Source organism: Podarcis gaigeae (assembly GCF_964106915.1).
Source record: "Podarcis gaigeae genome assembly, chromosome: 10".
In the NCBI taxonomy this organism is placed as follows: domain Eukaryota; kingdom Metazoa; phylum Chordata; class Lepidosauria; order Squamata; family Lacertidae; genus Podarcis; species Podarcis gaigeae.
Genome location: NC_139686.1, coordinates 43,400,259 through 43,415,393, shown reverse-complemented (window position 1 = coordinate 43,415,393; position 15,135 = coordinate 43,400,259). Strand labels below are relative to the sequence as shown.

The window sequence follows — 15,135 nt, the reverse complement described above, 5'->3', positions numbered from 1 at the left end:
AAATAACAGACGCAACGTCAATTGTCAGTTACAGGCATTAATCCTAGTTGCATAATCCCCTCTTGAAGCCATCTAAGCCAGTCACTATCGCCACTTTTTCTGGCAGTCTATTCTATAAGTTAATTATGTGTTGTATGAAGAAGGGCTTTGTTTGTCCTGAATCTCATGCTAATCAAATTTGTTATATGACCTTGAATTCTGACATAATGAGGCAGGAAGACACATTTATTTATATTCACTTTCCCCACACCATGCATTGTTTAATAAACATTTATAGCACGTCCTATTCTCCTCCTACACACAAACCCAGTCATCCTTCATTCTAAACTAAACAGCTGAAACCCTAACCCTTTTGACCACCTTTCCCCCATAAATTTCCAGTTCTATAATCCTTTTTTTTTTTTTAAGGAGTTTGGCAACTAGAATTGTACACAGTAATCTTAATGCAGCAGCACCATGGTTGTATAGAAAGACATCACAATATTGGCCATTTAAGTAACAATTCCTAGTATGGGTTTTCATTTTACATCAATATAAGAAGGCAAGAAGAGCCTTCTGAATTAGGCCAATGGCCCTTCTAGTTCTGCATCTTGTTCTCACAGTGGCCAACCAGATGCCTATGGGAAACCCACGAGTAGGATTTGAGCACAAGAACATTTTGGTCTTCCAAAGCATTGCTTCCTCCAACTGTGGACATAGAGTACAACCATCATGACTAGTAACCATTGATAGCCCTGTGAAGTGCTTGACCTTTGCCAATAGACAACTTACCTTTGTGCAGGAATGAGTGCCTCCAACTTTGTGTGAGGAGCACTGCTCCCTGTTGTTTTGGACCAAGAGTGTTACAGGAAAGGAGAACAAGGGTAAGTAAGTAAGAGCTATCCCTCTTCTGGGTCCCCAGCCAACCAGATTTATGTTGTCCTTTCAACCAGCCTTCCAGGCTAGTGGTACTTCTAGGTTGGTGACAACCAGGTCAGTCCAGCTAGGTACTTGGTGGGGTTCTTGTCCATCACCAGCCTAGAGGGGTGGAGGGGTCACCATCATCTTTGAGGAATAAATCACCATCACCAGGAAACCTAACCACTTGGGATTTAGATTTAAGGGATTGTATCTGAAGTTTGGTCAGAGAGGTGGAGTAGAATTAATGTTCATGTACCACCCTCCCTGCTGCCCAGCCAAGCACCCTTTCTATCCAAGCTGGCACAGATAGGGTGGTGTTATGGGGGACCTGCTGGGCTGCCATAGTAGTACAGCTTGGGATTTCATGGCCACCATGACAAAACCATGATGCTGTCTCAACACATCGCTAACCCGGGACATTGAACTGGGCTTTGCAACAGGGCAGATGGAGAGTGGATGGAATTGGGGGAGGTTTGAATAACTCAGTTGTCATAGTCAGACTACTTCCAGGTAAGATTTGGACTGCCGAGGACAGTTCTCTCCTGCAGTGCTGGGAGCCTCTTAAGATGGTCTGCCCCTAGCTGGAAAAGGCTTTCAATACAGTCACTCCTAAGTGCTCTCTCAGGTGTGGTAAAGACTGTGATGCCCCTTCATTTTGTGGGGAGTTAAAAGACAACAAAACAACCCAGTAGAGAGATACAGCTTAAGTGAGGCAAGTACCACAATGAATTCAACCAGACAAAAGTGAGAGGACATAATGCCTACTATGTGGTGGTGATGAGAGAAAATAAATCCTATTTTGCTGCCTCCATTGCATTCCCAAGGAACCGCCCAGCCAAACTGTCCCAAGTGATGAAGTCTTTCTTGAGAACTAGCCCAGAGGAGAGGGGAATGGCATCTTTGGAAGCCTGCTGTTCTAAGTTTGTAAAGCACGTTGAGAATGAAGTCACTTGTATTTGCTTGGAATGGGATTCTCTTCTTGATACGATCCCTGTGGAGTTGTTCAGAGCAGCAGCAAGTCAGACTTTGTGGGATCAGTTTCAATTGTTGTTGCTTGAGGATGTGGAAAATACATTTCAACCGCATGTAGTCTTGGCTTTCGCCCATCATAGTCAATAATGTGTAACTTGGTGGGTTTGTGTTCAGTGTGGGTTCAGTAGGTAATTAATGCTGGGTTACATCAGGGAGTGTATCCACTGCCTTTAAGTTGCACTGTCATCCCATGATTTTCCTCTTGACAGCGGCATCATGCCAACAATTTCCTCTCCAGTTCTGTCATTCTTCTGGCATATCTGAGAAGTTCTGCCAGTGTCTACTATGCCTGTAGCTATTCTCAAATCCCCCTGGTACAGAAGAGCTGCAGCCAAATGCTACAGCCCTTCATCCAGTAGATTTTATGTATATGATTGCACCCTACATTATATAGTAATATAATATTACTATGTAGAGTAAAAGGAGAAAAGAAAATCTCTGTGTGATGGCTATCTGTCAGAAAAACTCACCAGTGCTAGCATATTCACCAGCCAGTGCCTTTAGTAAGGATATACGATGGTATACTGAAGTACATAAATTATTGCAGACATATTTTTAACTCCGATATCACTTAAAACATCTTTTTTCAAAAAGTAAATTTTACCTTAATGGAAATTTATGACAGTATTATGTATTTTATTATATAACTGGATGCAATTTAAAATCTGTTACATTGCACTTCATCTTAAAGTGGCAATAAAAGATGGACTGCAGTCCAGTATAATCAATGAAGTTTAAGCACATAACCATGTTCTGAATTGCAGCTATAGTAAAAAGCCAGCCATACCGATACACGATCATGTCTTCTCTTTTACTGCTTTGTATTTTAATATACTGACTACTTAGCTCTTTCATTCCTTCCTAATAATCCAAAGTCACTGACCTCTCAGTAAATTTAATAGCATTGTTTCTTTTCTGTGAATCCCACTTGGCTCATCGTTATCCTTTGCATTTGGCAGGGAGGGCAGGGCGTGTGTGAATAATATGGCCGCGTATTCATCTTTTAGTCACAAAGAGCCAATCATCTGAGGTGGTTATTTCTCCTGTTGAGAACATTTCCCAACAGTAGAATTAATCAGTTTCCTCTTAGCTAGCTATTCTAATGATCAAAAATTCATTGTACTAAATTAAATTTCTATGTCTCGGGTCAGAGCTACATTTTACATTGGCAAGTATTTGTCCCCAACACTGTGCTTGCCAGGGTAGTATGACGTAGATCAGGGATGTCCAACGGGTCAATCGCAATCTATTGGTAGATCCCCAGGAACTTTTGGTAGATTGCAGTTGATCACTGGGTCCCTTTCCTTAGTGTATGTAAAATACGGTCTGCCCTCCATTGTTGCACAATCTGCAGAATGGAAGACAGGGTTTACTCAGTGAGGCTGTTTGTTTCCCCAGCAATCTGTTGGTGTGTGGCTGTTCCCCTTTCTCCCTTGAGCTTAGGCTTGAATTCTCAAAAATTGGGGCTTCCCTCCTCCCTAAAAAAAGCTAAACAACTTTGACTGGAACCCCCCAAAAGGGGGTAGATAGCTGCCAGTTGTTAATTCTGTGAGTAGATCACAGTCTCTTGGGAGCTGGCTACCCCTGACGTAGACAGACTGGATCATTTGTAGGGGAGAATCAGTAAGTGGGATTTTTAATTTTACAGTCTTGGAGCTGGGCTGGGTTGCTGCTGCTGTTGTATTAAAGTAAAATACAGTATGACCTTCCTCCTGCTAATTATCTCTTGCAAATGGCACTTCTACATCAGCATTACAAGTTAAACTTGAGGCTGGGGACCTGGTGTTTGCCGCAAAACATATGGTTCCATTTCTAGATTTCCTATGCAATTGTAGGATATCCCTTCTGTGCTGCATATTTTTAGCCACCAGAACTTAAGAAATCCTATGTTTCCCGGCCTACAGCAAGGAATGGGAAGAAAGCTCCTTGGTTCACTTTTTGAATGATTTATTTATGAATTTTGTAAAGTACTTTGAGGGGTTTTTTTCTCCCTACAATCAAGCGGTATATAAATTTTATGGCATGAACAAACAAAGGTACTGCTCTTTGGCCCAAAGTCCTTCAAAGATGTAGTACAGGGGTCGGCAAGCTTTTGTGGGGGTGAGCCAGTTCACATACCACACAAACCTCCTGGTGGGCCAGAGTGTATGTGTGTGTGTATGCGCATAAGGAAGAGGGGGCTTATCTCTCTCCCTCCTCTCTTCCCCAGCCCCTCCCATCCCCCTGCCTACTTAGGGTGCTGCTGAGCGGCAGAGGCTGGTGGCGGCAACGAAGGAACAAGCAGCCCGGAAGTGCTGCTTTTGGGCTGTTCGATCCTCCTCTGTCGACGCCAGCCTCTGCCACTCACAAGGGCAGGCACAGGAGCCGTGCTTGGCAGAGTGGTAGCAGCAAACAGCTTGCTCCGACGAGGGGACTGATGGAAATGCACTCGGCAAGCTCAGCCCAGTCCCCTTCCTCCTCTCAGCCACGTGCAGCTGCCACTCGCCCATTGGCCAGGGCCTCAAACCTTAGCAGGCAATTGGCCAGCGATTTACTGCACCAGGAGGAGGGAAGGGGTTCTGATCCTTGGAACCAGCCATGGGCCTTAGGTTGCCAACCTCTGCTTTAGTCTATAGTAGGGCTATGGAAACTGTGGCTCTTCCTGTGGTTACTGGCTACAAGTCCCATCTCGCCCAACTTTTGCTCATGCTGGCTGGGTCTGATGGTAGTTGAAGTCCAACATACATGCACACATAATTTTATTTGTATTCCACCTTTCCATAGTTCATACCGTGGCATACAACATGAAAAAAAGACCTAACTACAACATAACACAATTAGTCATAAACAATGAATAAAACATAAAAACTGAACAAAACTGATTTTCACATAAATCACAGCAAGAACCCCTTTCCCAACAAAAACTTCCAACACCCAAGCTTCTAGCCCAAGAGTCTGTTCAACAGCCCCAGCTTTTGTAGCTGGAATCATTGAGAGTCCTGCATTCCCAAGCAAGGTAGAAAAGGCTTGCAAAGCAGGGAGCAGGTTTTCCAGGTCTCACAACCAAGATAACATTGCTGAGAATCTTGTTCCCACCTATTGACATATACAATCTCCTTAAATCCAAAATGGTGACCCTCATCTGTAGGTTCACATACAACTGTACTTGCAATACAGTACTATTTAAGATTGTGTGTATGGCCCCTCAATTTGGTTGATACATTTTGGAGAAGAACTACTGTGGCTGAATATGTTCTTTTTTACCTTTTACTTACGAGGATAGAGTGTACATCATCCTGCAGAAATCACGTCAAATATTAAAAAGGGTATTCAGTATAAAGCAGCTCCTGTTGCAAATGACTGCATAAGGCTTTGGGTCCATTATTCATGTATGAATTTTATACTATTCATAAACTAGAGCTTGATTTCACCAGTATGTTACATCTGTGTAAAATGGGTATAAACTGTAGCATTTTACACTTGATTTACAGAAATACGAATAATTATACAAGGCTGTAAGCAATTGAGGATAAAATTTTATCGTCAGCAGCCTTTAAGAAGATACTAAAAATGGCAGTAGTAGAAATGTATATTGTCACTAAAACCAAAGCATATGCTTTCTCTAGATTATCTTCTCCCTAAATTAATTTCAGTTATACTCTTCTTACTATTGGAAATCATTCCTCTGTTTTGTAACTTTATTTTTTATTAGAAACTATCTTGTAATGATAGTATGTAAAAAAAAAGGGGGGCATCACTGTCTTTTTTGAAAGATGAATGACATTCTTATTGTTTTGTTGCCAATAGCAAATTTATTTGAAAGGCAAAGTAACATTCGAATCAACATCTTTGCTCTACTACTGAAATTGTTTGATTCCTTTGATGTAATCCCTGATTGCTGTAAAGTGAGAAGAACCAGTTCAGTATTTTTGTTCTTAGATCGCCCTCCTTTGTCTTGCAGCTACTTGTGGCAGATCCCATTAACAATTGCAGTAGGAAATACGAGCCACATCTCATCAGAGGCAATTATATGGGTGTCTAACAAATCAGGTAAAAATAAACTTTCCTCCCGGTGGAATCTCATAAAGCATTCATGTGTTTTTTTTCCCTGAACTGTTTCTTCACAATTGATCTTAGGACATTGATTAGCTGTGCTAAACTTTATTCCTGCTGCTGAAAAATGAATGGTAAGAAATACATTTTTGTTTTAAAGGAGGAAATGAAAGAAGAGTGTTGTTAATTTTAACAAAAGTCAAAGAATAAATTGAAGAGGCTTTAGACTACAGAGATACTCTGAGGAAGGTGAAATCTTATACTGGGCCCCATGCATGGAACGCCTACATGCAACTCATTTCACTTAATCCAGAGCTGAATAAAATATAGTTGGTGCTTATATAGGGTTTGTGTTTCGTTTTGAAAATGAGGCACAGTGAAGACTGTGGTATCTTTATTTATTTACACATATATGCAACCTAAGCCTATGATAGAGGGACTCACAGCATTAATATCCCAAAAGGGGTTTTACTTCTCCAGTAGCTACATTATTGGAGTCAAACAGTAATCAGACATTGCTCTCTCCAATTTGCTGCTTTACTTCCAGGTCACATTACTGCAACTCAACTCTAAACTCTGGCTTTGACTTCTAACCAACCACAAGCTAGGAGAGGGATGCCACCCATTTGCCATCTCACACAGAACCCCTTTCTTCTGTTTCCTTAATGGCCCATCACCCAGTCTATCACTTCAACACAGGAAGATAGCCTGACTTGTATTTTAACACTTGCTGGATCTATGGGTTTGAAGTATCTCACTTACAGCCTATGTTCCTCCCCACAAACTCATAATCCTATATTAGACCCCATGTACAGAGTTCTTACATGAAACTTATTTCACTTAATTCAGAGACTGAATAAAATATAGTTGGGGCAATAAATATACAAAACAATATAATGTACCTAGCTCATGACCAGTGTAATGTAGTCTAAAATTCATAAAAATCCATATCATTATTAGTCCAGGAAGGCTACAGAGAATTGCTGATTCTTCCTTGTCCACTGATATCCCAAAGAGCTACTACTGGCCTTAACATAGTTCCTGGATGTTGGGCTTTATGACATTCACATTCTTACAACCATCTTTTGCCACCACCAGGCATTTTAGGCTCTGATGTAGCTGTAATAACAAATCAAGTCCATGATGTTTAGTGTTGCTTTCAGATTATGCTTTTGTATTACTCTGAAACAGAAAGGAAACTCATTTTGCAAGTGGTATATGCTGCTTCTCATTGCTGTTTTTCTCAATTTTGCTACTAAATTTATATTGCAGCTGAAGTGGCACAGTCTGTTCGAATGGCAAGATACGAATAATAATAATAATAATAATAATTCCCTCCCATAGGTGGAAAAAAGGAAAAACTGAACTCATTTCATAGAATAGAAAAGTTATTTTAAAAAAATTTCCTCAGTGAAGTTAGGTGAAAGGAAGCAATCACCTCGTCTGAGTGTCTTTTTGCTCTTTAACAGACCATTAAGTAGTAATAATAGCTCATTGTGTCCTCTCATGTATAAGTGAGATCTAAGAATACAAACTTTCTAACTGAACGAATAAGGTATGGCTTTGGCTGCAGAAGGTTGGGTCACGTTTGGCCATTATTATATCATAAGCCAGCCTTGATGCTTTCAGTTAATCTGTTGCTTTGTCTTTCTTCCTTGCCCTCATTTGCTTAATCCATACATATTTCACATTCTCAGAATTCAAGTTCACTGATGGTATCAAGAAAAAAAAACAAGCCAACAATAACTAGGATCACAGCAGTCACTGATCAACTATTATATATATTTCTAAGAAAGTTTATAAGAAGTTATCAAGCTGTGAATAAAACTAATTCATTTGGAAGCAGTATTTATTCATGAGCAATTCCTTTAACTTCATTTATATGCTAATCAAGATGCAGATAGCCTGAGTGGGTTAGAAAGGACCATGGGATCTTAAGTATGAGCAAAGTTAAAATCAATAGCAACTGTGATTTTAAATGCCAGTCAGTGTATACAACAAATAGAACAAATGGCTGGCTGATCTAGCCTAGTAATAAGTGAGAAGTCCCGCAAGCCTTTACTGAGTGGTAAAAAGTGCCCAATTGGTAAAAGAACAGAAGGGACAAAAATCAATTTTTCTTCTGTGCTGGGAGGGGTATTTAGATGTCCATAGTTATAACTTTATGATAAGATTGCTAGGTTCTAATATATGGGTATATTAGGTATATGGGAAAAGGATGGTCTGTAGGGATTACTCTCCCTGACAGTTGTGTTGTATGGATAACCAAGCATGTTTAATAAATTCCCTTTATACAGCTTCTATTGAGATTTACTTACCTTTGGGTAAAGAGTGGTTGTCAGAGTGGTAGTCCTGCTAGCGGATTTGTAAATGCTAACATATTGATTGTGACAGCCTTCCTGGATGTGGGATCCTTCTGAAACTTCACAAATATCAAAGGAGATTAGAGGAAACTGAAATTCTCACCTCCCCTTTCTTCAATATAACATCTGCAGTACCACATTTAGTAGTAGTTTAACATTTACAGATTTAGAAAGGTTCCCTTATTATTTTGAAGAGTGAATTCTTTTTTTTTTTTGAGAGTGGCTGGGTTGAAAAATCTGTGGTACGCTTTTACATGGTGGTCTTCAACAATTTCAGGCCTCAAGCAGCCTCCTTGAATCAGCACTAGCAGCCCATTTATATTACAAACCACCAGAATATATAAAAAACCAGGGCATCACTTCCTATAGGTAGAGACTCCCAGAAGGACTTCCTGCTGGTCCAAGGTTCCACATCCTACAAGCTTTGTACTGTAAAAGCACATAGCATTATCAACTTGAAAGGCCTTTTGACATCAGGGGATCATGCTCAAACTCTACCTCCTTTGAGCATCCTATTGCCACAGTTTTTCATTCCCCCCACTCTACTCCCTGCCCCCAGCTTTATTTAATTAAGTAATGAGTGAAAAGGCGTAAGGAAACATTCCCTTTGTGGGATTTGATAGACGGGTGATTGAAACCGAATCTTGTGAAAGAGAATCTTCTCTTCCGTAAGATTTTTATCACTCAGAATCTCCCCGAATGCAATAAATAGCAAATAAATAACCTTGGAAGTCAAACGGAATCCGTTCTGGAAGTCTGTTCGACTTCCAAAACGTTCAGGAACTAAGGAGCCGCTTCTGGTTGGCTGCAGGAAGCTCTTGCAGCAGCCAATCGGAAGCCGTGCCAGATGTTCGGGCTCCAAAGAATGTTTGAAAACTGAAACAATCACTCCCAAGGCGTTTAAAAACTAAGGTACAATTGTATGTGTTTACTACTTGAAAGGCTAGATTCATTTTAAACTGAGAGTATTGTACGCCACTGCATCAGTGTGTAGTGAACCTAAAATGCATAAATTATATTTACACTTACCTTACAGGTTATAGTAGTTTTAACACTAATCCTAAATGTATGTTTACTAGGAATTAAGCCCCCCTAAACATAGTGGGAGCTACTCCTGAGTAAATGTGCACACACTTACACTGTACATGTATCAACTGACCAAAGAGTAAATTATTATAGGTTGGAGTGGAAGGTTGTGGGTGCCTATGCTGAGAGTCAGGGGGTCCTCCTGAACCATATGGATGATATCATGAAGTGCTGCACGAAAGGGTTAGTAAAATATTTCTCACGCAGTAACTTAATTACACAAGTGTAGGGTTCTCAGTGTTACATTTCATGAAGCCTACAACAACTGTTTTGTATGAATTACATACAATGTAACATCTTACATTTGTAAGGGAGATGAATAGGGTTGGGTTGTGGAAATTAAAAAAACAGCTTTGTAACTAAGAGTTTATACACAATCCTAATGTTTAAACAGTTGTCCCTTACAATGAAGAGTGGTAGGTCAGCTGCTTATCAAATGTAACAGCAAGCATTTGTCCTTCCAATATCCAAAATACTAGTCATTTTGTTCTATACACTTCTGGAAGGTGTTTGCCTGCTAGAAAACGACTAAGCTATATGCCCATGTATTCTAGAATTCATGTTTTTTGCAAGCACAAATGGACCTGAATTCATGTCCTGATAAACGAAGTTTCAGACAATACTCTAAAACCACCCTCCATATTCTGAACAAACAAAAATAACAAAGAAAAGTTAGTCACCAATATTAGATATTTATATCTTGCAACAATTCTATGCATAGGAATAGGATAAATATTATTTTTGGATAAAATGCACTTCTACCTTCTTTTGTTGCCAATGTGACTTTTCAGTAAATATTTCTGATAATTAGAGAAATTGCACATGATTTCAATGAAGTAAGCACACCAGAGAGGCATTGGTAAAGAAGGCGCGATCTATAGAAATGTTGAGAAAGGCTCAGACATAAAATTCTAGTAAATTATATAGAACTTTGTGAAGAACATTCATCAGACAACCTTTACAATAACCTCCTACTTATTTGAACTAGAATAACATGAAAAGATTCCTACTCTCCTTTGTAGGAAAAGGTCAAAATAATCATGCCCTTATCTAAAAAATAATAATGGATTGTGATTGTACTGAAAACTTACTAAAAACCATGATAACAGAAACACTTTTCTTTTTCTTTTCTTTAAAGATACTGCTGTAGCTTTCCTTTATCAAAGAAATGTGTAGTGATGAAATAGGTGTTTTGAAGCTGTCATCTTTGACTGGCAGGTTTTCATACTACTTTATAACATGTATGAAAATAGTCTGGAATCTAGGTAGCTAGACTCTAGATAGTTTGTGGCCAATATTCAGTTGATCTAATCTACAAAGGTTATATGCATACAACTTTCATTATGCCATATTCATTTCTCGGTAATGGACTGGAAGGGAGGTGGGCAGACTTCAGGCTTGTAGAATCTACTTTAAAATATATATATATAGTATATAAGACAAGCACCTAGAATGAAAGAATTCTGGAGCCATGTATTTTTTCTGAGTTCCAGAACTGAGAAAAATTCACTGTCTTTCCATACAAAAATCTACTTCTGGATACTGTCCCACTCCTATTTTCTCTATTTCAGTAGGCTAATTTTTTGGGGTGAGGGGTGAGGTGTCATTTGTTGCAATATTTCGAATTGGATCTTGCAGAATGTCAAGCATTTTTTTAAAAAAGAATCCCACTCCCCAAAAAAATTCAAAACAACACATGCTTTCCCATCTCACAGACATTTTGTACTTTTAAACTAAGCTCCAAGACACTGTTTTTCTCCCGCAGTTAGCTGTTTGCCTATTTTTATTTGATTTACTGAATTTAAATTTTACTGAAGTGCCTATTTGTGTAGGTGAGCACTCCCAGACAATAGTGTGTGTGTGTGTGTTTACTTACATCATTTTTGGTGGGGGGCTTTGATGGGAAAGAGGATCATTAAGATTACTTTAAAAAAAGAAGTGTTTTCCATTCCTGAAGCAGTTACCACTCATTAAAAGCTTGATGGGCTAAATAGGATAATTAATTATGCTAAAAAAGAAGAGGGAGTGACTTTATAGAAAGGCATGCTGGGACATGTGTTTATTTTCGTATCCTGTGAATCTGGCAACTTGTTGATATAGATGATGTTGGAAATAATGATTGCAGATTGATTTGACCTGAAATAATTTATTGTGTAAGAATACTGAATGTTGTAGACAGTTTGGTATGGGGAGATAATCGGGATAGGTCATTTGGTAGAGTATGAGACTCTTAATCTCAGAATCGTGGGTTTGACATTGGGCAAAAGATTCCAGCATTGTGGGGGAGGGGGACGACTAGATGATCATCAAGGTTCCTTCCAACTCTACAATTCGATGTAGTCTTTACATAAAGGGTGGTGACCAAACCATTTTATTTAGAACAAACTGGAGCACACATTAGGCCCACTTCAACAGCCTCAAGTCCTAGGTGTGCATAATCTTATCCTGCCTTAATTATGTCAATTTACAGCCTGCCTTAGTTGATATGTTACCATCCATTTAAGTTAAAACTAAGTAGAACTCTGGGGAAAGAAGAGGAAGTCTGGGCTTCTGGAATGGCTGAGAAAGGGTTCTAGGTCTGCTGAGTGCTGTTTTAGGACTCTGTTGAACTGCAGGAATAGGTCTGGATGAAAATAAAAGTTAATTTGTTTGCATGCTCCTTGTCTGGACTATAACATTGGCTCCTGGTCTTTTCCATCAAACCTGGCCTGGAACTGCTCCAGGCTTTGGCTGGATTCTGTTAACATTATGGTGACTTTTTAGATTTTTAAAAACCTTTTGTAGGTTTCTTAAAAGTTCCAAAAGCAAATCAGTTAATGCGTGTAAAATGTTCACTGCATTTTGAAAACACTTAACAATAGAAAACACATACATAGAAAGCTGGGGGCACTGACAAAGCGAATTAATAAATGAATCTGCACTTTTATATATCTCTATATACTATATTTTTACTACTAGTCCAGCATCAAACTGTTTTAAATGGCCTTTTCTAAAGGTTCTAAAGGGTGCATGAAACAGGAGGGGGCACAAAGAAATGAAAAAGGAGGAAACTTGTGCAGTAAATGATGGGGGGTAAGGGGCAAAGTGTTGGTTTTAAGCTACAGCATAAGTTTGAGTAAAACATGAGTTGAAAGAACACTGAAAGGTAAATTGTGAAGCTGCAGTAGAAATTTGAATAAAGCAGGGATAAAATCATGGTGTTGACCATCTTTAATAGGCCATGTGTAGTATGATTGTTTTTCACTCTCTCACTAAGGCAAAGGGCGTGCCCCAAAGAGACTTTGGGAATAGCTCAATGAATATTTGGATGAAGCAGTGTGCAACAGCTGTGGAAAAAAAATGCAAATTTCATTTTATAAATAATTAGGAGTGGGGACTGAAAAGAAAACTTTCAATATCATAACTCCATTACATAAATCTATGGTATAGCCAGACTTGTAATACTGTGTACGGTTCTGATTGCTTGAGCTGAAAAAGCATATTGTAGAACTGGGAAAGGTTGAGAAATGCACAACCAGAATGATTAAAGGGCTCGAATAACTTCTCCAAGAGGTAAAGATGGGACTTTTAGTTTAGAAAAAAAAGGGGGACATCATAGAGGTATATAGGAATCTGCATGCTGTGGGAAAAGCAAATATAGATTTGTTTTTCTTCATCTCATAGTATTGGAGCCCATGGCTATCCAGTGAAACTGAATGTTGGAAGATTCAGGACAGACAAAAGAAAGTTTTCATTCATATAAGCACATAGTTTAAGGTGTAGTGATTGTCACCAACTTGGATAGCTTTAAGGAAGGATTAGACAAATTCATGGAGGATAGGCTTTCAGTGGCTGCCAGCCATGACGGCTATGTTCTGTCTCCATGGTTAGATGCAGTATGCTTCTGAATACCAGTTTCTGGAAACTACAGGAATGAGGAGTGCTGTTGTGTTGAGGTCCTGCTCACAGGCTTCCCATAAACATTTGGTTGGCCACTGTGAGAACAGGATTTTGCACTAAATGGGCCTTTGGCCTGATGGTTCTTCTATCACTTTATACAGGCATAGGCAAACTCAGCCCTCCAGATATTTTGAGACTACAATTCTCATCATCCCTGACCACTGGTCCTGTTAGCTAGGGATGATGGGAGTTGTAGTCCCAAAACATCTGGAGGACCGAGTTTGCCTATGCCTGACTTTATACTTGGGCTGCATATAGTGTGGGTGAGGTTAATTTGTGCAACAAATCAAGTCAGAGAGGAACTGCATCTTGTTTGCCATCCATATGTCATAAAGGCTCCCTCTCCCTTGCATTCCAGCCTCACTTTGGTCCACGAATCGGATATTTAGAATTAAGCAAGCATTGTCCAGCCAATTTAGTGACTATGGTTCAATTCCTTTATTCACTTCGGATGCAATTAAGTCCTCATGATATAATTTTCCTCCATCAGTTTCATGTGGTGAACATTCTTCATGAATGAGCTCTGTCGTGGCAACAGTTGGTCTTTGCCGCCTCAGTGGTAGACACTGAGAACTAACAAGCTTCCTGATGTGATAAATACTAGCTGTCACCATTTGAGGGTGCATTTATAAAATAATATTCACCACATGAAACTGATGAGGTAGAGCTTTATCTTGTAACATATTTATCACATCATAGATGAATGTAGGAATTTTGTCCTAAGCCGAATTAAAGCCAGCTACCTGGTTTGGAATTTATTAAAATCTTGTTGGTAGAGAGAACTAGCATTTGGGCTTCAGTTTTTATTAGCAGTATCCATGATAACCAGACTTTTCTAGGGAAAATCTATACTAAATGCATTTTTATAGTCAGCCGAAACCATATCTATCCGGATAGGACACTAGTGCAAAAATATTAATAATTATCCTCTTGAAAGAGTGGATTTTTTCATTTACAGTGTTTTATGAGAGAAATTAAAGTAGCCTGTTCAAATTAAAACATTTTAATGTGCTGAAAGAAGCTGGTAAATTATATTCTAGGTACAATATAAAATGTTAAAACTTTTTGAACCCGTATTTTTAAGTTCCTCCCTCCCTCCCTGTGTTTTCTTTGCAGAGCATCACAGGATTGCTTCCCTTAATGAGGGAAACTGGCTGCTGGGGAACATCAATCAAACTGGATATTTTAGGGTTAACTATGACATTAGAAATTGGAGATTATTAATTGACCAACTGATGAGGAACCATAAGGTAAGCCCATTTCATCATATTGCCTGAATATTTTTGTGATTTCTGGAATCCCTGCTGTTTTTGTGTTATCCTGACGTGTTCAATTTTTCTCCTTTACCCTCACAGGTAATCTCTGTCAGTAATCGTGCGGGTTTGATCGATGATGCATTCAATTTAGCCAGGTATGTTTTTCTGTAAATAATCTATTCTAATACACCTCTCGGTAATACTCCTATATTTGCCTGGTTAACCTAGGCGTGCTTTAAAGTTGAACCTATCTTTTAAAACATGTTTCAAATCCCACCCAGCTTTCTTCAATTTTCTGTCTTTCCATGAGACGAAGCACAAACACCAACAGCTGCACTTTCCTCATTCCTGATCGATAAAAGCCTCAGGGTATTTCTGTGTATAGATGCTTGATTAATTTCCCTTTAAAGTCAGTTTAATACATTGGAGATTAATAATGTGTTCCCATTTCACTAATGAACGACTTTTTGTTCCCAAATGATATTTGTGCAATATATAATTTCTGATGATAAAAATCTTCGAGCTTC

General features: G+C 39.1%; 1 protein-coding gene across 2 annotated transcripts in view; it reads left to right on the top strand.

The window, feature by feature from the left end:
- TRHDE (thyrotropin releasing hormone degrading enzyme) overlaps nt 1–15,135 on the top strand; it is a 199,110-nt gene that overhangs the window by 156,606 nt on the left and 27,369 nt on the right. For both annotated transcript variants that reach the window (XM_083699066.1, XM_083699067.1), the window contains 3 exons: nt 5,873–5,961; nt 14,469–14,602; nt 14,708–14,763. In XM_083699066.1, the coding sequence (XP_083555192.1) occupies nt 5,873–5,961; nt 14,469–14,602; nt 14,708–14,763 (279 nt within the window). The remainder of the gene's footprint in view (nt 1–5,872; nt 5,962–14,468; nt 14,603–14,707; nt 14,764–15,135) is intronic.